We start from the raw sequence: 27,367 nt of genomic DNA on the forward strand, positions 1-27,367 counted from the left end.
ACGCCTCAGGCCAGATCAATTCTGTAAGTGGATTTTCAGTAGCAGAGACTGTATAAAGAGAAGATGAGCAAGACGCTGTGTCAGCCTGAGAGACAGAGACACAAACACATCAGGGGCACGCTGACCTAGACTTACTGCACTAGATACAGGAACCAGTGGATGGGGACAGGGAGGAGAGAGGTAAAATGAGCTGTGTTGAGCACACTAGCAAACAGATCACAAGTGCTGTCAAACCCATGATGACAAAAAAACAAACAAACAAAAAAAACATTCACACAGTCTCTGTTGTATTGAAATCTTGTAATTTTGAAATGAGAACTTAGGAGAAGGAAAAAAAACATTCCATTGCCAGGTTTCCATCCAGCTGTCAAATTCAAGTTAGTTACTGAAATGTTCAAAGTAGCCTGTGTTTTCCATCAGCCCTGGAGACATAAAAGAATAAAAAGTAACACTCTCTGCTTCACACTTGTAAAAACACTTGGGAGAATAATCGGGGTTTAATTCTTAGCTGAGAAATTGTTTAGCAACTTTCCATTGCTGTTAGTTTTAGGTTTTATGGCTAGTTTGGACAGTATAGGAGCACAAAGATAAATTGCGCAGGCAAGAGGTTCTACTGTAATGTAAGGTGCATTACTTAAAGCCATTTCGAACCCGAAAGGTGCAGCTAATAACAAGACTGAAATTCTCTGCTAAAGACTAGAGACTTGACTTGGAAAGAGTAATGCCGTTTAGAGTTTGCAATGAGTCTAGCTGATATGAATGGAAGCCCTCTTGAGCAAATGGGAAGCTCTGTGGTGGTTAAACTGGTCCAGAAGGCTGGAAATCCAGTCTTGAGGTAATAATGCATGAACTAGCTTTTCTGCAGTCTGTAGAGACAGTGAATTCCTTAATTTAGCAATATCTGCAGAGATGCAGACAGCTATTTTAGTAATATTTGTTATGTGTGTTGAAGGACAGAATGGAATTGATCATAACACATTTTTTTTAACAAATCTATCTGGTGCTACTGAGAAACTATTAGGTTTAAGTGAATAGCATGCAATAGCACCACTCTCCTGAACAAGCAAATCATTTCCTGAAGCGGTTTCATATTCATTTTAATATGACTGTGAGCAGCCAGTGTTACAAAAGCCTTTTGTAGTGTTTTGCTCTGTGTAGTGGAAGGCCCAACTTTGCTTTGCATTAGAAATGCATGTGGAATGTGCAGAGGGGGATCAGTATTATTTTGTTTTATAAAATTTCTGTTGAAATTTGGAATGGCGTGGGTAAAGAGCACTGAACCATGCATGTTTCCTTACAGAGAGACCATAATTAGGCCTCTTTAAATGAATTTAGTGCACCATAATATGTGAAACATTGAATAAAAATGCTTTCATAGTTGTTGATGGTATTTTTTAAAGTTGTCTTTTCCAATTTATAAAACCTCATTATTAAATCTAAATTAAATCTTGTGAAATGACTTATTTCAATAACTAACTTATTTCACCCATTTCAACTCATAGAAAGACATTAGGAACATTAACATTAATGGTAATGGTGTACATTTTGGTATATGCTGAGACTACAGCATCAGGTTTCAGACCTCAGACAAAAGAGCTTAAGGTCTCAGGGAAAACAGTCACATTTCTAAGGCTGTGTTTATACAGCAGGTAAAGGGCCCAAATCTGATCTTACCAAATCCGATTTTTTTGTTTGGCTGTTCACATTTTTAAAAAATTCTTTAAATTCTTTTTAATTTGTCCTGTATACGACATCGGTCTGAACAGATCACATTCCTAAACAATACCTCATGTGCGAAAGAACAAGGTTTCACGTGGCAGCTCATCCAGATGTAAACAATCATGACAGACCGCGAACACCTTTCGCTCCCAGAGCTTTCAGTTTTGTCTTCACCAGCATCACAGGAGCGATTATAAAGTTCCAATGGATGACAGCTGGACTCATCACCCACATTGTGTTCGGGTTCACCATAAAAAAGGCACAGTCACTTCTTTGTTTTGTGTCCTCAGATACTTTAAACCGTTCTTTGATGCTGCAGCCTTGGTCTCTTCCGGTTAATTCGAAACCTCTTCAAACATGGAGCGGCTGTGATGAGTCTCTATTTTTTGGTACAGAAATATCAGCCTACATGTTTGAGTCTCAACAGTGCATAATTATGGTGAATGTCGAGTTGTACTGTTGCAAAAGTTGCATGAATTCCGATCTGGCAGTTCAGACCGAGTCGCATCGCCACATATCGGATTTCAGTACAACATATGAAAGCGTCTCAAATCGGATTGAAAATGTCAGATTCAATGCGTTTTTTTGCTGTTCACACTGCCACACGACACATCTGTGTCACGTCGCATTTGGCGCACTTTCACCTGCTGCATAAATGTAGTGTAAGCTAAGCAGCTACAGACAACACGGCATTGAAGTTTTTTTTCTTAATAGATAAATATTTGAGAGGGTTGCTTATTTGTATGAAGTGATATGTCCTTTCTAACAAAGTCCCATATCTAAAATAAAAAAAAAAAGCAAAAAAGCTTATGATTCTGAATACCATATTTCTCAAATATCTGACTAAATGACATCAGCCTTCAAATAAATCCCTCAAGCAAAAAAGATCTCTCAGTGCCTGAAGACAGAAATGCGAATCTGTAATACCTGGAAGGAAATCACGGTTGTCACATATTGGAGTAAAAAACAGAAGTTAACTTGGGTCTATCCTCCAGGCACATAATCATTCTCCATGATTTTGCAGTGTTAATTACAGTGGGAAAATGACAAGAGCCTCTTACTGATTCAAAGTTTCTAAGAAAAAAATACATTTTGGATAAAGTATAGGATATAGTAAACTTGGAAGGATATTCATATTTATCAATGCTATGTGAATATCTATGAGAGAGAGTGTGCCATCTCTTCAAATCTAATATTGTCAAACAAAGTTTGCTTTAACCAGTTTAATAAATTTAGGGTTTATGGGTTTTGTTGCATGTGTTCTAAGCTATCTGTGGGCATAGCTATGTAGTTTTATAAAATCTATTGATTATATATCTTGAAAAAAGAAACCAAAAAAAAAAAAGAAGCCTGAAAAGGTTTAGAAAAATAAGTTATGAGGCTGTATGGGGTTATGTATTCTGTATTCTATTGATATGTACAATTTTCAGAAAAAGTATCAAAACATCATGAGCATATGATGTGGTTTTGTGTTGTTTAATGGATGTCACTGAATGCTAAAATTATTCGATTGTAGACCATTAATGACAATGGCTTCGAGAATTATTGTAAAGGAACTCAACTCACTTAATAAAATTTTCACCAAGTCTAGCATCTAATGAAATCACCAGTCCATCTATATCCCTTTTTTGAAAAACATTAGAAAACATTAGAAGAATTAATAAAGCCTTATTGGGCTCCTTTAAAAGTATAAGTCAGCAAACTTTCCAATTGGGCTGCCAATATTTTCAAAAGGTCTACATTTAGCAGAGAAATAGGCCTATATGAGGCACAACACTTTGTGGTTTTCCCTTTAAAATCAATGTTATATTAGCTTCTCTTAAAGAAGTAAGAAGACCATTTGCAAAATAGTTAATAAACATATTCAGAAAAGGGTCAAATGGCTGATTCTGTAATTCTTTGTAGACCTCGCTGCCAAGTCCATCCATGCTGGGTCCTTAGCAGATTGCTGTTTCCTGATAGCATTGAACCTCTCTTCTTTGTCTGCCATATTCCAGTTATAAGTCATCCATTATTTTCGAGCATCTGAAAGTCTTCTTCTTCTTCTTCTTTCGGCTGCTCCCTTTAGGGGTCGCCACAGCGGATCATCTGCCTCCATCTTGCCCTATCCACGGCCTCCTCTACTTTTACACCAACCATCTCCATGTCCACCTTCACTACTTCCATAAACCTTCTCTGAGGTCTACCTCTTCTCCTTCTGCCTGGCAGCTCCATCTCCAACATTCTTTGACCAATATATCCACTATTCCTCCTCAACACATGTCCAAACCATCTCAACCTGGCCTCTCTGGCTTTATCTCCAAACTGCTCCACCTTCACTGTCCCTCTGCTCATTTCTAATCTTGTCCATCCTTGTCACTCCCAACGAAAATCTCAGCATCTTCATCTCCGCCACACTCCAGCTCAGCTTCCTGTCTTTTAGACAGAGCCACAGTCTCCAAACCATACATCATAGCAGGACGCACTACTGTCTTGTAAACCTTCCCTTTCACTCTTGCTGCTATCCTTCTGTCACACATCACCCTGACACCCGTCTCCACCCACTCCATCCTGTCTGCACCCTCTTCACCTCTTTTCTGCACTATCCATTGCTCTGGATGGTTGACCCAAGATATTTGAAGTCATCCACCTTTACGACCTCTACTCCTTGCATCTTCACCTTTCCACCTGCCTCCCTCTCATTCACACACATGTATTCTGTCTTGTCTCTACTGACCTTCATTACTCTCATCTCCAGTGCAAACCTCCACCTCTCTTCCACCTGCTCTCTACTCTCACCACAGATTACAATGTCATCCGCAAACATCATGGTCCATGGAGCCTCCTGCCTGACCTCATCTGTCAACCTTTCCATCACCATTGCAAACAAAAAGGGGCTCAATGCTGATCCCTGATGTAACCCTACCTTCACATTGAAACCATTTGTCACTCCAACTGCACACCTCACCACTGTCTCACTTTCCTCATACATGTCCTGCACCACCCTAACATACTTTTCAGCTACACCTGACTTCCTCATACAGTACCACAGTTCCTGTCTTGGCACCCTATCATATGCCTTCTCTAGATCCACAAAGACACAATGTAGCTCCTTCTGACCTTCTCTGTACTTCTCTACCAACACTCTCAACGCAAAAATTGCATCTGTGGTACTCTTTCTGGGCATGAAACCAAACTGCTGCTCACTGATCTGAACCTCTCGCCTTAGCCTTGCTTCAACAACTCTTTCCCATACCTTCATGGTGTGGCTCATCAACTTTATACCTCTGTAGTTACTGCAGCTCTGCACATCACCCTTGTTCTTAAAAATGTGGACCAGTACACTACTTCTCCACTCATCAGGCATCCTCTCACTCTCCAGGATTTTGTTAAACAACCTGGTAAAAAAGTCCACTGCCTTCTCTCCAAAACATCTCCATACCTGTCATCTGGACCAACTGCCTTTCCATTCTTCATCCTTTTTAAAGCTGCCCTCACTTCCACCTTACTAATTCTCTGCACTTCCTGATCCACTATCTCTCTCCCCCGTTGTCCTCCTCTCTCTCTCTCGTTTTCCTCATTCATTAGATTTTCAAAGTACTCCTTCCATCTACTCAACACTCTCTGTTCACTCACTAGTACATTTCCCTCTCTATCCTTTATCAGCCTAACCTGCTGTACATCCTTTCCAGCTCTATCTCTCTGTTTAGCCAAACGATACAAGTCCTTTACTCCTTCTTTACCTTTACTCCTTTTTTTCGAGCATCTGAAAGTAATTTAGACTTTTAGGTTTTTGTAAAAATCCCATACAAGTATTGTTAATAACTTACCCTCATGAGAGAGATTCCCTTTTACATCCAAAACTGAAGATTTGATTTGAGTCTGCTTTTCCTTGCAAGGTATATCAGTTCTTCATATAAACCTTATCCACTAGTTTCTCTTAGCAAATCTGGATTGTCAGTGGATGGAGAATTAATGGTCATAAATGATTCAATTTCTGACTTAAAGTACAGTCATTGAAAATTGAGGGGTTAAGTCTCCAATCCTAGATTTTGTAAATGGATTATGCAGCTTAAGGAAAACTTGTGCATGGGCAAATGAAGGCCTTTTGATAAATCATAACTCCCCTTAATTTTTATACTTTGTCTTATAGATGACTTCCTTTGACTTTTATATTTTGTCTGATAGATGATGTCACCTATTAATTTTGGTACATGTATGTCATTAGGACATTGTCATTACATCCATAAATGTAGCCGAATTGTAATATTTTTCAGTATGAGTACATATTTTTTAGTACTCACTGATACGGAATCCAATGCCCTAATTAATTATTTACTTAAAATTTAGTTGTTCGCATAAATGAGTTCATTGTACCTTAACAGTGAACTAATTAAAATCTAGCTGACTTTAAAAAAATATGCATTAGCAAGCTATTCTAGATTAATTGTCTTGAATTGAGCAGTGCTTCAGTGGAAAAAAATTGATTTTATTAAACATCAGAAAAGCGCTTTTGTGTACAGCTGTAAGTAAAGCTCATGCTCCTCATCTCTCTTTCAACAACAGTCTCTGTAGCACAGTGACAGCAACAGTCACATCCAAGGACCTCACTTGTGGAATTTAATGTCTTGTTGAAGTTTTTAAAACCATACATTGTGCAATTTTTAGATGGGTCTGTCAATGAACAATTTCAACTAAAGCTGTTTATTTCTGAACAAAATGCTGCTTTGGTCTCTCTTAAGCCTGTTGTACAAAGACAGTATTAATCAGTCACACTATTAACATTTTTACCTTACTCTTCTGTTCAGTTTTTTTTACCTCTTGTATGTCTCAACCCTAATTGGGGAAGAGGTTATTGTCATTTTTTGTGTTTAAAAGTTGTCAAATTACATTGTATATTCCTGGTGGAAATATGCTAAGGCATAATGTTTAAAGTGACCAGCAACTCTGTGTCCAACCTCCACTGGATGAGCAACACTTATCATAATTAGTGTTGCACCAATTCAAAACTTTGAATTGGATCGGCACCGATGCTGACCTTATTATATAAATCAGATATTGGCCAGACACGTCAGATACACATTTCATACCTTCTCTGATGCTGCATTCATATGTTTTTAATAATAACAATACATTTTATTTATAACGCGATTTAGATTTGAAACAAATCTCAAAGTGCTACAAAGTAAAAGCACCAGTATAAAACAGCATAAAACCAGTCAAGTTAATTAAGAATCACAAGTTCTGCTAAAAATAATTTGTTTATTTATTTTTTTTAAACTCTCAATTGTCTGTGGTGCCCTCAAATCGTCAGGGAGGGTGTTCCATAAACGAGGTGCGGTGGAGCAAAAAGCCCAATCACCCATGGTGCTGAGCTTAGTTCTGGGAACGAGAAGGTGATTTGAGTTTGTAGAGCGGAGAGATCGTGATGAGGTCTGTGGAGTGAGAAGTTCTTTCAGGTAGGGAGGAGCATTTCCAAGGATGCACTGGTAAGTGAGTAGGGAGATCTTGTATTCAACCCTAACAGAGACGGGAAGCCAGTGGAGGGACTGAAGGATAGGTGTGATGTGTTCGTATTTCCATACTCTCATCAGGATCCGAGCAGCACTGTTCTGAATGTATTGTAGTTTTTGAAGACTGTTGTTAGGAGTCCCAATGAAAAGTGCATTGCAGTAATCCAGTCTGGAAGAAACAAATGCGTGAACCAGCTTTTCAGCATCTGAAGCAGTGAGTGTAGGGCGAAGTTTGGCAATATTTCTGAAATGATGAAAGGAAGTCTTGCAAAGATTTTTGATATGGTCTTCAAAAGTGAGCTGAAATTTTATGCCGAGATTGGTAACTGTTGTTGATAAAGGCGTGGTGTGACAGGACAGTATAATATTGGTTATGGGAGAGGTTTGAATCTGATGTGGGGTCACCTCAGTTTTTGTACTGTTCAGTTGAAGAAAATTGTGTTTCATCCACATGTTTATCTCTTCCAGGCAGGCAGTGAGGATTGAAAAGGCAGGCTGATGGTGGTGATGGTGGTGATGATGCTGATGATGTTGATGGAGCAGTAGCATTAGAGGAACTTGTCAGTCTTCATATAAATTTGTATGTCATCGGCATAGCAGTGAAATGAAACTCCATAATGACTAATAACCTGGCCAAGGGGGGAGCACATACAAATTGAAGAGGATGGGCCCAAGGACTGACCCTTGGGGAACCCCGCAGGTCAATGCATATGATTTGAGACCTTGCATTTCCAATGGAAATGTACTCAGTTCTGCCAGTGAGACAAGATTGAAACCAGGCGAAATCAGTGTCCATGAGTCTAGTGGTATGGTACAACCAGTCAAGGAGTATACCATGGTCAATTGTATCAAAAGCAGATCATCTTCCTGATGATGTCTTCAACCATTTGCTGTGAGACTTCTGGAAAACACTTAAGGGGTTTGGAAACCTCCAGAGTGTAAGAGTTTTGCACAAATTAAGAGGTGAGGTGAGAAGATGATTGATTGTGGAGAATAACTGCTTAGAATTTCCCATACTGTTGTTGATGATGCCAGAATAAAACTGTAATCGAGCCTCTCTAAGGGAATTTGAGTAGATTTTCTGGTGTTCCCAATATGCCAACTTATGGACAGTAAGGCCGGAGGCTTTATAACTCAGAGGACTCATATAGCTCAAGGACACATCCAGCTGCCTTCATTTCTCATAGTTCACAAGTGAACCAAGGGGCTGAACGAAAGAACGTGACTGTTCTGGTTTTTGTAGATAATGGAAGTCCAAAATGCTGCCCAATGCTCTATTATAGTGATCCGCTGCATCATTGACTGATGTAAAGTTTACAGGATGATTTGCAATAAGGTGATGCTGCAAGTCAATGGTCATCATTTCTTGGTCATCCACGTTCCTGACGCAGATATTACGTTTGGATCTGATGTGCTGCGAGACAAATGTCAGTTCAAAAGAGATGGCCTTGTGATCAGACACACCCAAATCATAAGCAGATAGTTTGCTGACAAGGGTCAGTAATGACTAAATCAAGAGTGTGCCCCCTATTGTGAGTTGGCACATCAACTAGCTGTCTGAGATTGAATCAGTCCAGTACTTGCAAAAATTCAACTGCTGAACAACAGGAAGGGGTGTCAACATGGATGTTAAAGTCCCCTAGTATTACAATATTGTCAGAGGAAGTACAGAACATTGACAAAAAGCTGTATATCTCAGGAATAAATGATGGGTTAGGTTTGGGTGCTTGATAGATGAGCAATATTGTCACAAGAGAAGGAGGTATATGTCTGAATGGCAAACATTCAAAAGAAGGCAGCTCAGGGGGACAGATCCAATTAATTATGGTAGATCACAGCCAAACCTCCACCACGACCGGTATTGCAGGCTTTCTGAAGATAACAATAGTCAGAGGGATCGGGTCTCGTTTAAAACAGAAAAAAACCTCTGGTTGATGCCAGTTTTCTGTAATGCACATTAAATTCAGAGACTTGTTCAGGATATGGTCATGAATAAGGCAGGACTTGTTTGCCAGCTCGATTTTGATGTTGGATAAACCTGTGAATCTCACTATCTGTTGAAGTAGGTAAAAATCCACTCTGCGTTTTCCATCCTGCTCCGTGAGTAGCGTTGCCATGGAGACGGTAGTGCTACTAGTCCAAGAAGTGGCAATGCTCTGATGAGGTGTTTGTGGAGCGACGGAATCCACTCCGTGTTCTGTATCCTGCTCAACGAGTAGTGTTGCAATGGAGACAGTAGTGCTCTGATGGCGTGTTTGTTGAGCTATATAATCTACTGCGTGTTTTCCATCTTGCTCCATAAGTAGCGTTGTCATGGAGATGGTACCACTACTATTCCGAGAAACGGTAGTGCTCTGATGACGTGTTTGTGGAGCGACAGTGCGTGCGGCTGACTAGAAGGATGGAATGGCGTGACTGGTCTGAGAGTAAACAAATTTCCTCTGGGAGCTCCTGTGAATGTAGCTAGCGAGGCCGGTGTTGTTTAATGACTGGTATACACAATGGAGTAGTTTAACTGTTGAGTTTCATCAGCTGGTTGACGGAATAATTCAACATTTTGCTGGTAGGAAGACGCGAGAGTCTCCAAGCAGTAGTATACCAAATGTATTACCAGCAACGAGTTGGTAAAGTGCCTTCAAAGTCAGTACAAAAACGTATCTACAATGAATAAAGTCATCAATGAAGCAAGCTTGATGTTATAAACTATCATATACTATCGGGTCGGATTAAACTTCAATATACTCAAGTAAACTTAGGTGGAGAAGCATCCTCTCCATATGTTTGAGGGTAACAGACAACAGCAGACTAGATATTCCATTGTTTTTATCAGAGCCACAGTGGAAATTTCTGTCACCGCCAGCAACAACAGTCCACAGACTATAGTCAAGAATTCAGTTTTCCCACAACAAAAATAAGAATAAAGAGCATCCTCCTTTTCCACCTTTAAACAGTATACACTGCAAAGTTTAAAATGTCCATGTGACGTCAGCGAGAAGAAGCTTTAGAGGTTCCTGTAGTAAATTCCAGCCTGTTGGTACGCTGAAGCTAAAAGCAGAATTATCCAGGTCAGTAAAAGCTTTTTACACCTGATCCAATCACTGGAACAAGTCTAATAAATTGCATTACTGAGCATTTACTCTGAGCATTTTTGTCATCTACAGTGGCATGTGGCCAGTAAGTGCTTTATAGATAAAAAGAAGCCAGTGTGTCTCCTGTCACAAACGATTTCAATGTCAGAACCTTTCAGGGTTGTGAGTTAATAAGTGTTAAAATTATTGTTAGAAGCTCTGGAAACTGCATGAATTTAATTTTCTCAACATTTAAGTTTATGATCGTATAAAGCCAACTGTAGGGCATCAAATGAATGCTTTCCAGTGAATTACAAAATCGTGTTGTTGGCATATAAACATACTTTGATCGATGATGGATTTGGCAATGTCATATAGATATTAAATAATACTGGTCTGAAGATCAAACTTTGAGGGACCCCCTTTGTTACCTGTAGTAGGTCTAATTTACTTTGTCCCAGTGCCGCATTTTGCTGTGTATAAAAGAGGTAACTTCTAGGTCAAAAACCAATATTTTATAGATTTCTTAAAAGTAGGGAATGTGTCAAAAGCTTTAGAGAGATCAAAGAAAATGACTGCACAATGTTTCTTTTGATCAGTGGCACTGAACAGATCATCGAAGGTGAGATTAACAGCTGAAATTGTGCTATGCTTTTCTCTAAAACCAGATTAGTAGACTGACAAGACTTCCATGGGGAACTGTCTCAAGTTGATCATTCACTCAAGGATTCTAAGATTTTGCCTAAGCATGACAATTTTAGATCTGAGACATCACCTCCTTTGTTTAGTGGAATTACATGTACTATTTCCAGATACTGGGAATTCTGCTTGATAAAATAGATGGATTTAAAATGTGTAATATGTTCTAAAATGATCAGAGTCACAAGCATTAAGGAAAAAAGGGAGCCAAACTATTTTATTGATTTATTTATTGTAGAATTTTTAGAGTTTGAAGAGGAGTTACCTGCATGTATGCCATTGGTCTCTGTCAACATTTCTTCTTGCAAAGGCCCATGCTTTATTTATTGCGTTGGTCATAGATTATATTTTACAATTAAACCAGGGATTTGATCTACATCATATGGACATATTGGGGCACTCCTCTTAATCATTGAATTCAGTTTTTTCATTCAGTCCCATTGCTACAGGTGTATTAAATCAAGCACCTAGCCATGAAGTCTGCCCTTACAAATATTTGTGGAAGAATGGGACATTTTAAAGGGCTCACTGAATTAGAGTTTGGTACTCTAATATGAGGCCACCATTGCAACCTAGCCATTCTCATATTCGAGAAAACATGGCTGCTACCGGCCAATCACATTTTAACAGGTATTTGACACCCTTATAATTGGCCAGTCACCACAAAACTTGATCTCTAGCTATGGACCCTCTACTACCCATTGAAGTATGACAGATATTGCCCACTGGGGGGTGCTGCTCATGTTTTAAAATACAAAGTCTTATATGGTTTGAGAAAAATAATTCCCTCCTAGATATTCCATGAATATGAGGAAAAAGGAAGCATTTAGGAGTGACAGCAACAGCACAGAAAAAAGACAATGTAACGTAAGCAGGGTCACAGACTGTTGAGGTGCACAGTGCATAAAAGTCACTAATGCTCTGCTAACTCAAAAATTGCTGAGCTACAAACCACTTCTGGTATATTAACATCAGCACAAAAATGGTTCACCCGAAAACTCATTTCAGGCGTTGGATGGAGTGGTTGTAAAGCATGCCTCCACTGGACTCTGGAGCAGTGGAAACATATTCTATGTAATTACCTGTCTGACTGCATTGTGCCAACTGTAAAGTTTGATGGAGGAGGGATAATGCAATGGAGTTATTTTTTAGGAGTTGGCCTAGGACACTTGGTTCCAGTGAGTGGAAATCTTAAAGCATATCAAGACATTTTGGACAACTGTAGGCTTTTAACTTTGTGGGAAGTTTGGGGAAGGCCCTTTTCTTTTTCAGCATTACTCTGCCCCAGTGCACAAAGCAAGGTCCATAAAGGCATGGCTAGGTGAGTATGGTGAGGAAGAATTTAACTGGCCCACGCAAAGCCCTGGTCTCAACCCCATCAAACACCTTTGTGATGAACTACAACAAAGATTGTGAGCCAGGCTCTCTTGTCAACTTGGTCAACAGGTAGTAGTCCCTCCTGCTACTCAGGTGTTCGAGTTCAGCCCGGTTGGCCAGATGGTGGCACTATAGCAAAGCATTGTACATTTAGGGCCGGTAATTCTGTACTGTATGTCATAGAGATAAAATTATGTCTTCTCCTGATTAGCTATCTCATGGCCCTATCTGATGTCATATTCGAGAAAACATGGCTGCTACCGGCCAATCACATTTTAACAGGTATTTGACACCCTTATAATTGGCCAGTCACCACAAAACTTGATCTCTAGCTATGGACCCTCTACTACCCATTGAAGTATGACAGATATTGCCCACTGGGGGGTGCTGCTCATGTTTTAAAATACAAAGTCTTATATGGTTCAGATAATACACATGCAATAAGTATCAAATAATGCAGTCAAGTGAGCGTTACAATTTGCAAATACAAACCATTTGCTAATTATTACCGTTTTTCTACAAATGCATGTTGTTTGAATATGACCGATATGGAACCACACAGTTTACACTTTATCTCAAATCTGGTCATAAACTTAAGAATGGAGTCTGAAATTAAATGTCAACATTTGTTTGATCATTTTTTCACAAAGCCTGTCTGCAACTTGTCAATGGTACAAACATACAAAATAATAAAGTGAAGAAACACACCAATTATGGTCTATACAGACCTCCAGGCGGGCTACAACATGTAATCATATATAAATTATATAAAATTAACACATCTCTCGCTCAGTTAACATTTAAGAAATGCAGATGTTGACAAAACATTCAAGTCTTCAGACTAAACCACTTTGCCCTTAGATGTGTTCGGCTGTTGTACCACTAATCTAACATTGTGATTCATGTATATTTTTATGATAGTAGTTCTATGACAATAAGGTATTGTCCGATTGACACCAAATTTGGTACACCTGCTCAATGCCCAACACTGAAACAAGTTGCAAAGTTTAGTGGGTGTAGGGCAATAGGGGGTGCAACAACAATTATTCCACATGGTGAGCGTATATGCAGTTATATATTTCTGTGCAAATATAGTAAAATAGTAATTCCATGCATGCCTTCCAAAAAATGCAACAGATATTGCTTCAGTGTCTGTCATACTATGCAATAAAACAAAAGTCATACTACTGCAGCATGTAAAAATCAAAAATACTTCCAAAGTTGTACTATGAACATATGAAAGATGAAGTCCATTTACTACAACATTTTAACATGAAAGGCTGTATTTGGAAGCCTCAAAAATTTCCATGACTATTAAAGTTATATGTATGTATGACTGTACATTACTGACATGTTTTTCAAGGAGGCTTGTGTCCAAAATATCAATGTTGGCCGAACTTTCAAAGCAAGCTTGGACCCCGCAAATCGTCACTTCTTGATATATTTATTATTATTGTTTATTACTGTTACTATTATTATCTAATATTATCTTTGTATATCTGGTTTGGGGCACATTAGGGATATTTTTGAATGCATCAGGTAATATACTTACAGTGAAAATTGGGACATTTCTCAAAAATTTTGAGATGGTTTTGGAGTTTGAAGTGGACACAGGAAAAAAGAAAAGTGATAACATGCAAGTTGAAACTTAATTTATATGAAACTACCCCCCCCACACACACATCCTATGTATGGTGAGCAGAATGAAAGACAATCTAAATATAGGGAAGTCATATCACCGCCATTTACCCCAGCAGAATGAACTAGTGCAGTGTAGTTGGATGGAAATGAGATGACTGGTCTAGTGTGTTCTTTGCTAGTTGACTATATTTTATATCTACAATTCTCACACATTCTTGCACCCATGTACACTTACTGCTCTAGAGTTGTGATGAAAGCTTTTCTTTTTCTCTTTTTTTTTGCCCAAATGCTCTTTCTCAAGCTTGTGTGTGAGCAAGTGAAGCTGTAGCAAATAGAGCATTCGAAAAGAGATGGAAGGAATTGGTAGGAGAGCGACAAGGTAAAGTGAGCAAAGAGGGAAAAGGAAGCACTGATAGTTCTGCTGTGAGGACCAGAGGAGTGAGGTTACACAATTGATTGAGTAAATGCAGTAAAATCTCTTCCGCCAGGCCGGTCAAAAAATAGAGTGAGGGAGAGGCTGATGAAGCGAGGGCTAGGATTGCAGCTGGAGAAAAAGAGAACAGAGACCCATGCAAAAGTGAGCAGCACTGGAAGTGGAGGGTGGGAGGGAGGGAGAGAGAGAGCAGGCAGAGGGAGAGAGAACAGGCAGAGAGAGAAGAGGTAGGACATGCCTGAGAACAGAAACATTAGTCAGAAGCTGTGTGAAGGTCCTGTGGAATCTGTATTGGAGTAACATAATGGATACTTAAAAAGGAAGAACTGCAGAAGGTGATTGAGTGAGGGTGATGGTCACATTCTGGCCGATTGACATGATGCAGTTGTTGAGCAGGTGATGGGCAACAGCTGCGATAGAGGTATCCCCCCCCCCCGCCGCCGCCTTGCACTCTCTCGCTCTCTCTCGCTCTCTCTCACTCTCTCTCTCTCTTGATTTCTTTCACTGTTTCTGAATGGACTGCTTGCTTCCCTTTAGGAGTGCATCATTCTTAACACTTTTGTAAGCTGAGTTGTATGCTAGTTGCTGTCAAAGTTGTGCTTAACACTTGTATTTCTGTAGTATGCTGCCACTTTGGCAGAACTGCTCCAGTGATCGTTCGTTATTGTTCAGAAACACTGAAATTAGATACATTTATTGCTTTGTCATATTGCCTTTTCGTCTTGTATCTTAGATTATGTGCAGTAAAGTATGCATACATAGCCTCCGTGTCATAGGAGTTCTCTCCCTGCAGACAGCTATGGAGACAGTGTGAATGATGCATTAGACACTTTCTGAAGAGAGCAAGAGAGAGCTTGGACAACACAGTTTTTGCAAAGTAGCTTTTCAGTAGTGCTGACTGCTGCACACTCTCCCCTCACTCACTCTGAATTTAAATGGAAGCCCTGGATCCCCCCCAAGGGAACAAAAGAAAAGATGCAGCTTGGCTAAGGTTAGGCTTCAGGACAAGTGTGTTACATTGCACAATATAGTTGCTTTGCAAGTTAGTGAGAAGAATTAAGCCTTCTATGACAACCCCGTTTCCAAAAAAAAAAAGTTGTGATGAGGTGCATAATTGTAAATAAAAATGCAATGGTCAAGTCATTTAAACTGTGTATTTAATTAAGTACAAATACAGAATATTTTTTTCTTTTTAGTATATGGCCATTTTGAATTTGAGGCAAACAACACATTTCAGAAAAGTTGGGACAAGGTCATGTTGTTGCATCTCCTCTTCTTTTAACTGCACTGTAGGTATATGGGAACTGAGTAGACTAAATGCTGTAGTTTTAAAGTAAAATGTTTTCCCATTCTTGCTTAATATAAGATTTTAGCTACTCAACAGTTTACAGTCTCTTTTGTTGTGTTTTTTATTTCATAATGCATCATACGTAGATGCAGGGAGGCTGATTTAGCACCCAGACTCTTTTAATACCAAGCCATGTTGTTGTAATATATGCAAAATGTGCTTTGGTATTGTTTGGCTGAAATATGCAAAGCCTTCCCTGAAAAACGGACATCTGGGTGGCAGCATATGTTGCTCCAAATTCTGTATACCTTTTTCAACCTTGAAACATCTGTGTCTCCACAGATGTGTATTAATGCTGAACATTATATACAGATTTTTCCATACATCTATATCATCACAGATGCTAGCTTATGAACTATGAAAACAAGCTGGAGCTTTCCTCGCCTCACTGGCCCAAAGGATGTACAGTCCATGATTTACAGAAAATAATTTCATGTTTTGATTAGTTGGACCACAGGACACTTTTCCACTTCACCTCAATACATTTTAAAGGTGCTCAGGCACAGAGAAGGTGAGAGAAGAGTTTTAACTTGCATTTGTGGATGCAGCATCAAAAAGTGCTCACAGACAGTGGTTTTCAGAAGTGTTCCTGAGCCCATGCAGTGATTTTCACCACAAAATCACGTCTGTTTTTAATGCATTGCTGCATTTTAATGCATTGCTGAGGGCCAGATCACGCCCATCCAGTATTGGTTTTAATTCTTACATACACAGATTTTTTTTCCTAGATTCGCATAATATTTTAATGAAATGTACCCTTGATAATGAAATTCTCAAGTTCTTTGCTGTTTTGCATTGAGAAACGCTATTCTTGAATTGTTGAGCTAATTGCCTGTGCAGTTTTTTATACCCAGTCTTGTTACTGACCTGTTGACAGTTGACTTGATAAGGTATTTTTTACCTTTTTTTCAGTGTTTGTATCAAATTCAAAATTGCTATTTTTTTTTTTTTCCCCAAAAAGTGTATTCAATTTCTCACCAGTATTTAACATGTTGTCTTTGTACTGTTTTCAAATAAATATAGGGTTTAAATGATTTGCACGTGATTGCATCATCACACAGTGTTACAACTTTTCTGGAAATGGATTTGTAGAAATGGGCAAGATGTGTAGATTAATTTCTATGGGTCAGTCAGTCAGTAGCCCAGAAATTGAAAGTGATTTTTTTTCCTTATGTTTTCATTCTCCTTTCAGTCTTTGAATAATCTGATTATACTGTGATATTGCCTCATATTGTGGTCTTTTCTGTGTTCTTTTTGTTGCTGCATGTGAACTAAAGGTGTAATGGTGCACAAAGTTCAGACTTTGATTTGGTACAATGCACTGATGTCTTGATATGCAACATTTTTCAATACAGCATGTGTGATATGTTTTTATATGCTAATGTTAATTTGTTGGGGTTTGTAGCTTACATGCTACACACCAAAGAGTGTAAACATTTTGTTGTATTAGAAGTATATTAGAAGAGTAATATCTCTTAAATATCTCTTATCTCAGATAAATAAAAAAAAGTTCCAACATAACTTTTTAGGTGCCTACTGTAGCACTCTAACGAAATAAACTCCCAAGAACTCACAACCCCTAGAATTTATAATTAATTATAAAAAGCCTAGTCATTTGGGTGTGTGTGTGTGTGTGTGTGTGTGTGTGTGTGTGTGTGTGTGTGTAAGCCCCTTCCACTACCTTCCAACTTTATTTTGAAGTGGTGCACCCAGGTGTATAGCTTAGCTGCACTAAATCCAGTTAAACAGGCCTAAGCATGTTGCTTTTGTAATGAAAGATCCTACTGATCAGTACTGACAACATACACAATATGGTCAGAAAAGTATATTTTTCTGTGATGCTCACCACTAATATTTAGCCTTGCATGTCTTTGTTTGATGTGAGATAAAGCACTCTTGAGTGTGTTAAATGACCTATTTCTTATAATCCCTAAAATAGTCATATAAAAATTATGCAAAAATGACTGATATTGGTAAGTAAAACCACACAAACATTGTAAGTGCACCTCATAATGTTGGTGTGGTTTTATGTATATTTAGAGTTGTCCACCAATATTTTAATTAATATTTAATATTTTCCTATCTCTATTTATCCCTAAGAATTAAACAGGCTGTTTTTGTTAGTGCATTTAAGAGTGACCTATGTAAATTAGCTTTGTTTTGATTGGCTTCCCTATAGTGTGCTTCATTCAAAAACAGTTTATCTTGAAACATTCTTTATTATGTAAGTGTGAATGGGTGGGGCTAAACTGCTCAAGGTTGAAGGAGTGGATATATGTGTATATTTCATGATCTCACTAAAAGAACAATGTGAGTTTTGTGTGTCTGTGTATTTTCTATTAGAACTGAAAGATCAAACTTGTTTCAAATAATGTTCACATGCTATATTAAACTTTTATTTTAAAAAAATGGGTGTTTTCAATATGGGTTCCTTTAAAGGGCTTATAGAAACCAAAAAGATTATGAAGCCAATGGTGTTATTTTATCTTGAAATCAGTTGTCAGATGCCTGTGCTAAAGGAGGGTCCATGAAATTTGATAAAAAATGTGCCTAAGTGGCCGATTGTTGGTCAGTGCTTTTCTGGGGAGTTGCCAAGTATAAGAACATAACTGATGCTCCCAGTTAGTGGGTTGTGCGAGACGGATGGCCTTTAGCTCCATTCCTTTCCCCAACTGAGTTGTACAGACATACTATTCAGCTATGCATGTGTGGTAGTCAAGTTGTTGTTGTATCTTAATGAAGCAAAGCTGGGCAGGGCTCCAGCACATGGTTCTGGCTCTATTATGGTGCCTGGAGGCTGAATTACCACCACCCTGGCTTCAGGCTCCCTGTCAAACCCAGTTGCCTTGTGTTACTATTTTGAGCACCCAAAGCTTGCCTTAGCTCCTAACTTTAGCCACAAAGACTGCCCAAATTCACCTGAGAAGTATGTTCCAAAAATTAAGTCTGTCAAGTAGCAGAAAAGGTAAGGGATATTCATTTGGGAAGTCCTTGCTATTTACTGAGAAATCCTAGTTATTCTGGTAGCTCTGATTTAACTTTCAATCAGTCAACCTTTACTTTCACTCGGTAAAATTGTTGGTTACCCCTCATTTTTAGTGCAGCCAAGCATTTACAATGCAAAGGGATTAAAAAAGAAAATAAAATGGAATTTGAATCATCCAAGAAAAATGGAGGAAGAGCAATTAAGAATTAAGAGGAACAAGAACAATAAATAAAACCAATATATAGTAGTTAAGACCTGTTAATAAATTTCAACGTAAAAGGCACAATTAGACAAACTAACAAAGTAAAATTTAAAACAATTAAGCATAAGGACTAAAGAATTGCAGGTCGTGGGGTGTAGGGGAGCTGGAGCCTATAAAAGCAATAATAGAAATACAATCAAATAAAAATAATACAAATTTTAATCTGTTAAATAAAAGAAAATACAATTAAATAAAAATGAGAACAGAAGGAGTTAAACTCAACAAACAGTTACAGGCTGTCTGAACGTGGCTAGAGATTAAAAGTTTAAAACGATTGAGTGACACTATCATGTAGAGTTTTTAAGACCTTTGTAGTGAGTTCCACCTCACTGGTGCACTGTAGCTAACAGCAGATGTTCCCAGTGAGTGTTTCATAAGTAAAGACGAGGATGGGGTTCACCACTCTGTGAAAGACTGCACGATCAAATAGTGCAACAATTCAAGAATAATATAAATCAATAAACAGCAAAGAATGTTTGCTTTTCATAATTTATGGTACATAATATAATTTAAACGATTCAGAGAGTCTGGAAAAAACATCTGTACTCAAGAGACATGGCTGAAAACCAGTATTGGCTGGCCATTATTTTTGGGCCCTTGGTGCATTAACAGACATGATTCTGTAGTGGAAATCACAGCAAAATGGGCATATATTCAAAATGGTCAAATATTTTTCAAAAAACACTCAAATAAAAATAAACTGCTGTTTTCTATTGTGCTGCTGGTGAAGACCAACTTTTCTCATACAGTCTGCAGTGGTGGGTGTTGTCACCAGTATATAATCTCAAAGTGGAGTCATAGCTTGAGTCATAGCTTGAGGAGAGTACTGTTGGATGCATATCTATAAACTGCCATGTTGCAAGACTGATAATAAACTTGCCTCCACAACGTTTTTCTGGCATACATAGGCAGACAAAACTTATTTAAATAAAGGTATCCGAGCCTTTGCCTACACTTACTGACTAGTTTTATTAATATGAGATTTAAATGTGAGTTTCTCATCTGAATGCCAAGGTACTTGTACTTGCTCAGTGCTGGATCATATCAGGTAGTAATTTTCATAATCCTAAAATAAATATGCCAGCTTTTATTACCATTACATCTAGCCACTCTGAAAATAGATCTGCAATCACTCACTAATTGATTATTTCTAAGATCTATTTTTATGTGTCTTATCTGTGATCCAGTCTGACAACCTGTATTGGAACATTCAAACCATCATGGCTTTTGCCGTATCCTCATCATTTGTCAGCGTGACAAGCATTGTCTTTTATGAAAACATGAAATGGTAAAAGTCTTATTATCCCAATCACTTTCTATAGTATAATACAGTTTGTCAGAATGGCTATGTGTATCCAAACCATAGCCTGTCTTGTGCCTACTTTTCCAAGTGTATGTTTGATTACTGTATGTGGGTATGCATGTGTGTAGATGACAAGATTTGAGCCCTTTCAATTTTATATTAAATTGTGGACCTAAAGACAAAATTAAATTTGTGTATATACAGGGTGAGTCAAAAAAATTCATCCCATCAAAGAATCCTCCCAAATGACTTATTTCACTTATAAATCATTGCAGAACAATGCAGTAAATTGTAAATAGTTTAAGTGAGCATAAAGTTTATGTAATTTTACAAGTGCTCAATATGACCTCCTCCAGCTGTACAGACAACATCAACGTGATGGTCAACTTCATCCCATAGGTGTCATTGTACTCCTAGCTCGTTGAATGCGATTTCAGAGATCATTCAGTGTTGTGGAACCAGCGATGAATGGTGTGAGCTGTAGGAGGTTCACTGCTGACAAAAATCACATTGCACAGAGATGACGGATTCACTCTTATTGAAATGCAAAATGCAAGACGCTTTCTGCTTAGGGATTGTCATCTCTTTGCAGGCTGAAGAGAGCCATCTTCTGGTGACAGTCAGAAACTCTATGGCCCCTTCTTTCAATTGGTATGTTTGGTTCCTAGGTGCCTCACAGTGGCTCATATTGTGCTTTGAAATCAGATAAATCTTTTTGAATCATCCTGTACTTTATAGATGCATTTTCCCCCACCAGTTTACTGTGTCAGTAGAAATCCTTGTCATAGTAGACTTAAGGTGTACATTTGGTGAATTTGTACATCTGTCAATTTTGTCACTGATGTTGGTTCTAACAGAGAACGTATAACTGGTAACAATAGATCATCATGTATGGTTCTCTGGAGCAACTGCATTTGAGATGTAGGTTGTGTCCTTCTCCATCCTTGACATACATACAGTGAATGATATTAGTGCCTTTTAATGCCTTTAGAGATCTGCACTTAGCACCTAACCGGTCTGTCATGGTGAAGAGAGAGCTGAGCCAGAAGGCGAAGCTGTCAATTTACTGGTCAATCTACGTTCTGACTCTCACCTATGGTCACGAGCTTTGGGTAGTGACCAAAAGAATGAGATTGTGGATACAAGAGGCCGAAATGAGCAGGGTTGCCGCAGGGTCGCCGGGCTCTCCCTTAGAGATAGGGTGAGAAGATCAGTGATTCGGGAGAGGCTCGGAGTAGAGCCGCTGCTCCTCCACGTTAAGAGAAGCCAGTTGAGGTGGTTCAGGCATCTGGCGAGGATTGCCGGATAAGCGGTTGAGGATGGATGGATGTTTGCATTTGCCAGAGAACACCAGGATTGGCAAATTCGCCACTGCCGCCCTGTGCTCTTCACAGATGAAAGCAGGTTCAGGCTGAGCACATGTGACAGACGTGACAGAGTCTGGAGACACCGTGGAGAGTGATCTGTTGCCTCCAACATCCTTCAGCATGACCGGTTTGGCAGTAGGTCAGTGATGGTGTGGGGTGGCATTTCTTTGGAGGGCCGCACAACCCTCCATGTGCTCGCCAGAGGTAGCCTGACTGCCATTAGGTACCGAGATGAGATCCTCAGACCCCTTGTGAGACCATATGCTGGTGCGGTTGGCCCTGGGTTCCTCCTAATGCAGGACAATGCTAGACCTCATGTGCCTGGAGTGTGTCAGCAGTTCCTGCAAAATGAAGGCTCCATCCACCAACGCCACGTTGCACCACAGACTGTCCAGGAGTTGGCGGATGCTTTAGTCCAGGTCTGGGAGGAGATCCCTCAGGAGACCATCCGCCACCTCATCAGGAGCATGCCCAGGCATTGTAGGGGAAGTCATACAGGCACGTGGAGGCCATGCACAATACTGAGCCTCATTCTGGCTTGTTTTAAGGACATTACATCAAAGTTGGATCAGCCTGTAGTGTGTGACTCCAAATCCAGGCCTCCATTGGTTAATAAATTTGATTTCCATTGATGATTTTGTGTGATTTTGTTGTCAGCACATTTAACTTTGTACAGAACAAAGTATTCAATGAGAATATTTAATTCATTCAGATCTAGGATGTGTTATTTGAGTGTTCCCTTTATTTTTTTGAGCAGTGTATTATAACATCAATAAGATTGGCGTGCATGATCATGACCAAAAATATTGACGTTTGCCAGGTCATGTGAACACCTTGATTAATGTAATCAAAGACTACTTTTCAGTGTGCTTGTTGAAAAAAGTAAAGATGGGTGCTAACTGAAGTAGCAGGCACCTTGTCATAATCAAAATCTCTCAGTAAAGCCTTATGTGATACTTGCAGAGCCATCCCAGCGACTTTGTGACCAAGCTCTGTTATTGTGAAGCTAAAGCAGAGCCCTCTGTTTTTCCTAGCTGACAGTCTTGGGCCTCCATCATTTTTGTCCTTTAGTCTAATCCCTCTTTATCCTCTGTCCACAGAAGTGTCTGCAGAATGCTCCCCCAGGCGGAGGAGTATCTCTGGCTTGGGCAGCTCGGAGAAGAATGTCTCTGAGGATGGACCAAACTCCTCACCTTTCAAAGTGCCGGTGAGTAGCCATTATATCTACCCACTCTGAGCTTGCAAGCAATCACTAATTGATTATTTCTAAAATCTGTTCTATTCTAATGTGTCCATCTACTCTCAAAAATATTTAAGCCCAGAAGTTAAAACTTATGTATTTTAATTACGTGTTAATTTTCCATTCAATTTAAATGTATAAATCCAATGTAAAAATGGTTTCTTCATCATGTGCAATAAACCTGAATGAATTAAATAACATTTGAATTTAAAGGACTTGTATGATTTATGCAATTCTTTTGCATAATATTTATGCATTTATGAAGAGTTCTTAGTACCCTCTGTATTCACATTCAAGTACTTAATCCAAACTTAATTCAACAGTATTGCTGAGGCACATTACACATGTACACATGTAACCTTTAAAGTCTAAAGTGAAAGAAATGAACATATCTTTATACAGTGGGTTGCAAAAGTATTCATACCCCTTGAACTTTTCCATATTTTGTCACATTACAACCACAAACATAAATATATTTCACTGGAATTTAATGTGAAAGACCAACACAAAGTGGTATACAATTGTGAAGTGGAAAGAAAATTATACATGAATCAAAACATTTTTTACAAATAAAAAACTAATAAGTGCGACGTGCAAAAGTATTCAGCCCCCTTTTCCCTGAGTGCAACCAATTGCATTCAGAAGTTGCCTGATGACTGCTAATGACTCAAAAGGGTCCACCTGTGTGTAATCTAATCTCAGTACAAATACAGCTGCTCCGTGACGGCCTCAGATGTTGGTTAAGAGAATATTGGGGAGCAAACAGCATCATGAAGTCCAAAGAACACACCAGACAGGTTAGGAATATGGTTTTGGAGAAGTTTAAAGCAGGCTTAGGTTATAAAAAGATTTCCCAAGCTTTGAACATCTCACGGAGCACTGTTCAATCCATCATCCGGAAATGGAAAGAGTATGGCACCACAGTAAACCTGCCAAGACAAGGCCGTCCACCTAAACTTACAGGCCGAACAAGGAGATCACTGATCAGAGAGGCAGCCAAGAGGCCCATGGTGACTCTGGATGAAATGCAGAGAGCCACAGCTCAGGTGGGGGAAACTGTCCACAGGACAACAATTAGTCGTGCACTACACAAATGTGGTCTTTATGGAAGAGTGGCAAGGAGAAAGCCATTGTTAAAAGAAAACCATAAGAAGTCCCGTTTGCAGTTTGCCAGAAGCCATGTTGAGGACACAGCAAACATGTGGAAGAAGGTGCTTTGGTCAGACGAGACCAAAATAGAACTTTTTGGCCACAATGCAAAACGCTATGCGTGGCGGAGAAATAACACTGCACATCACTCTGAAAACACCATCCCCACTGTCAAATATGGTGGTGGCAGCATCATGCTCTGGGGGTGCTTCTCTTCAGCAGGGACCGGGAAGTTGGTCAAAGTTGATGGGAAGATGGATGGAGCCAAATACAGGGCAATCTTGGAAGAAAACCTGTTGGAGTCAGCAAAAGATTTGAGACTGGGGCGGAGGTTCACCTTCCAGCAGGACAACGACCCTAAACATAAAGCCAGAGCTACAATGGAGTGGTTTAAAAAAAAGAATATTCATGTGTTAGAATGGCCCAGTCAGAGTCCAGACCTAAACCCAATTGAGAATTTGTGGCAAGATCTCAAAACTGCTGTTCACAAACGCTCTCCATCCAATCTGACTGAGCTTGAGCTGTTTTGCAAGGAGGAATGGGCAAGAATTTCAGTCACTAGATGTGCAAAGCTGGTGGAGACATACCCTAAAAGACTTGCAGCTGTAATTGCAGCAAAAGGTGGCTCCACAAAGTATTGACTCAGGGGGGCTGAATACTTTTGCACGTCGCACTTATTAGTTTTTTATTTGTAAAAAATGTTTTGATTCATGTATAATTTTCTTTCCACTTCACAATTGTATACCACTTTGTGTTGGTCTTTCACATTAAATTCCAGTGAAATATATTTGTTTGTGGTTGTAATGTGACAAAATATGGAAAAGTTCAAGGGGTATGAATACTTTTGCAACCCACTGTATATGTCAGCAGTGATCAAATTCCTTGGTTTAGAATTTCTTAAATCCACTACTGCCTTAAATGTCACGTTACTCCTTAAATCAACCTTAAAATTTACTTCTACCTATTCACCAAACTCACTCTTCAGATACATGATACAATTCTATGGTCTTGCAAAGTTTTGTAGCTCTAGGTGAAAAACTGTAGGAGGAGAAAGAATAATAAAAAATAAGACTTGGCTTTTCCAAGTCATCTTACTAATACTTTTCAAAGCCAACTTAGCTATATCACAGTAATCAGATTTGTAATTGAATGTGTTGGGTAGAGGCAAATAAAAGTAAAAGATGAGATTTTCTTTCTTATTTGTTTATGCTGCATGGATGAACAATATTTTACAAGGTTTCAATTTGGACATGCCTTTGTGGTAAGAAAAGGTCTGAGGAGGTGGTAGCACAAGTGCCTTTTTGCACCAAAATTTTAAAATATTGGTTTAAAAATAACCTGGCACTGGCTGATTTGAATGTCATACCACCTGTTGCATCACTCAACACACTTTAGTTAACTTTAACAAAACCTGTGCTGCTGTTGCATTGCATATTTGGTGAGCTTGCTAAGCTGTTGTTAGCTTAGCCCAATTACTACAATTTCTGTCATTCCAACACCAGTCACTCAGCGTTACTCTCTCTCATACATTAGTTTTTATTATCTCCCCTTTTTCAGCCGAGCACCAGTTCGGGTCTGCTAATATTAAGCCATCTAATCAGATTATTGATCCAAACACCACAGAGAACTTTGCATCTTTCTGTCCCTTCAGCATGAGGTGATGGTCTTCATTTCCTCCTATTTGAATCATTATCATCTAAACTTGTGTCTGTGCTTAAATTAGCCAGAATCTAACATGTTCTGTGATCAGCAGAGCTGTTATCATGCTAGCTATGATCATGCTAACATGGGGCTAATTGCACCAGCTAAATGTGAAAGTAATCATCAACCTAGTTTTAACTCCGAACATGATACTAAGTACCACAACTCTAGTTTAGTGAGACTTGGTAGGTGCCAAAATGTCTGCTGCTGTGTCAGTTAGTCAGAAGTAATCATTTTAAAAAGCTGCATATTTGGTTATCTCAAAGAAATATTTAAAAATAAATGGACAATGGCTACAAGTTTTCAGTTTTATTCAATGTTGCTTACACACCTCATTCTTTTTATAGATAGTTTTCAATTGTCATCACACTTGATGCTGCTGCCACATTGTTGACATATCACGGATCAATGCACTGATGACAGCAGTGGCCTAGATGCTTGTAGAGCAACCATTTGTAAAAAGTACAAACTTTGTAATTGTACGATTCTAGTGTACTGTGTGGTTTTAGGTCCTGCAGTGTGTATGCTGATGCACTATTTAAGGTAATTATAGATGTCTACATTGATAATCGCAGGGTGTAACGCATAATAAGGACTCAAACATAACATTGATTTGGTATTAACCAACAAATCAGAATTACTTTTTTTTTGATGTCTTGATTAGAAAGTCATAGCTGACATTGACTGCTCGTACATGTTATGCTGGCAGAATGTCAGTAGTTCGGCCATGGGTCTAACTTCTCTTGGGTTTTGTGAATACAGTCTATATTGGTTATTTTTTTCATTGAAAATGTCTGTCGCCGATGTGTTTCTCTAGCTTAGTAATTCGTTCTCAACATGTTGTCATGTTAAAGCGACATACACGTTAATTAGCTGTTGCTAGTTAAGACATGACTTAGGATTTGTGGTGTAACCAGATTTAGCAAATGGATAGTCTGATACTAACTAGTCTTAAGTTTATGCTTAACACTAAGCATAAACTTAAAAACTGTTAGTAGTAGCAATACTGTATGTGGTATTACCACCCAGGTAATACAGTACACAGCATAATATTTGGAACTGGCTTGCAAATATGAAACATGTGGATGCTGCCCAACCCTACTACTCATTCGTACTACTATAAATGAACCATATGTGTATTTTTATTGTTAAAAGTACACATTACAAATCACTGTAACACATTGAAGGTAAACAGGTGTATCTAATGCAAATTCCCTTATTAGAAACGCACTTCACAATGGGCCACACACTGGAACCAAGGAGTGCTTGGAGCAGAGCCTGTGAGAAAGACGCATTAGAATTTGTTTGATGATTTTTTTTATCCAGTCAAAAAATGGGCCACCTTGCATATTTATTTCACAGGCTTTGTGAAGGTAGCTTTATAAGCGATGAATCATGCATGTTTGTCTTTTTGTCACAAATGCATACAGATGTTGCTGTGTAATGATTACTTTTAGCTATGGGTTGGTAGTATAGTATCAAAAAAGTAATGTTTAGATTTCCACAATTTCCATTAAGACTAACCTATTTTTGTTTATTTACTATATATATATATATATATATATATATATATATATATATA

The 27,367-nt window shown here is 38.8% G+C and overlaps 1 protein-coding gene across 5 annotated transcripts in view; it reads left to right on the forward strand.

Annotated features, from left to right (window-relative positions):
• The window catches only part of rasal2 (RAS protein activator like 2), a 118,219-nt gene that overhangs the window by 51,233 nt on the left and 39,619 nt on the right, over window positions 1–27,367 (forward strand). For 4 of the 5 annotated variants that reach the window (XM_017710978.2, XM_017710975.2, XM_017710976.2 and 1 more), the window contains exon 4: window positions 22,796–22,902. In XM_017710978.2, the coding sequence (XP_017566467.1) occupies window positions 22,796–22,902 (107 nt within the window). Of the gene's footprint in view, window positions 1–14,728; window positions 14,851–22,795; window positions 22,903–27,367 lie in introns of those variants that run through there. The other variant, XM_037546784.1, reaches the window with a different exon arrangement.

The sequence above is a fragment of the Pygocentrus nattereri genome, chromosome 2 (assembly GCF_015220715.1).
Source record: "Pygocentrus nattereri isolate fPygNat1 chromosome 2, fPygNat1.pri, whole genome shotgun sequence".
Lineage (NCBI taxonomy): Eukaryota > Metazoa > Chordata > Actinopteri > Characiformes > Serrasalmidae > Pygocentrus > Pygocentrus nattereri.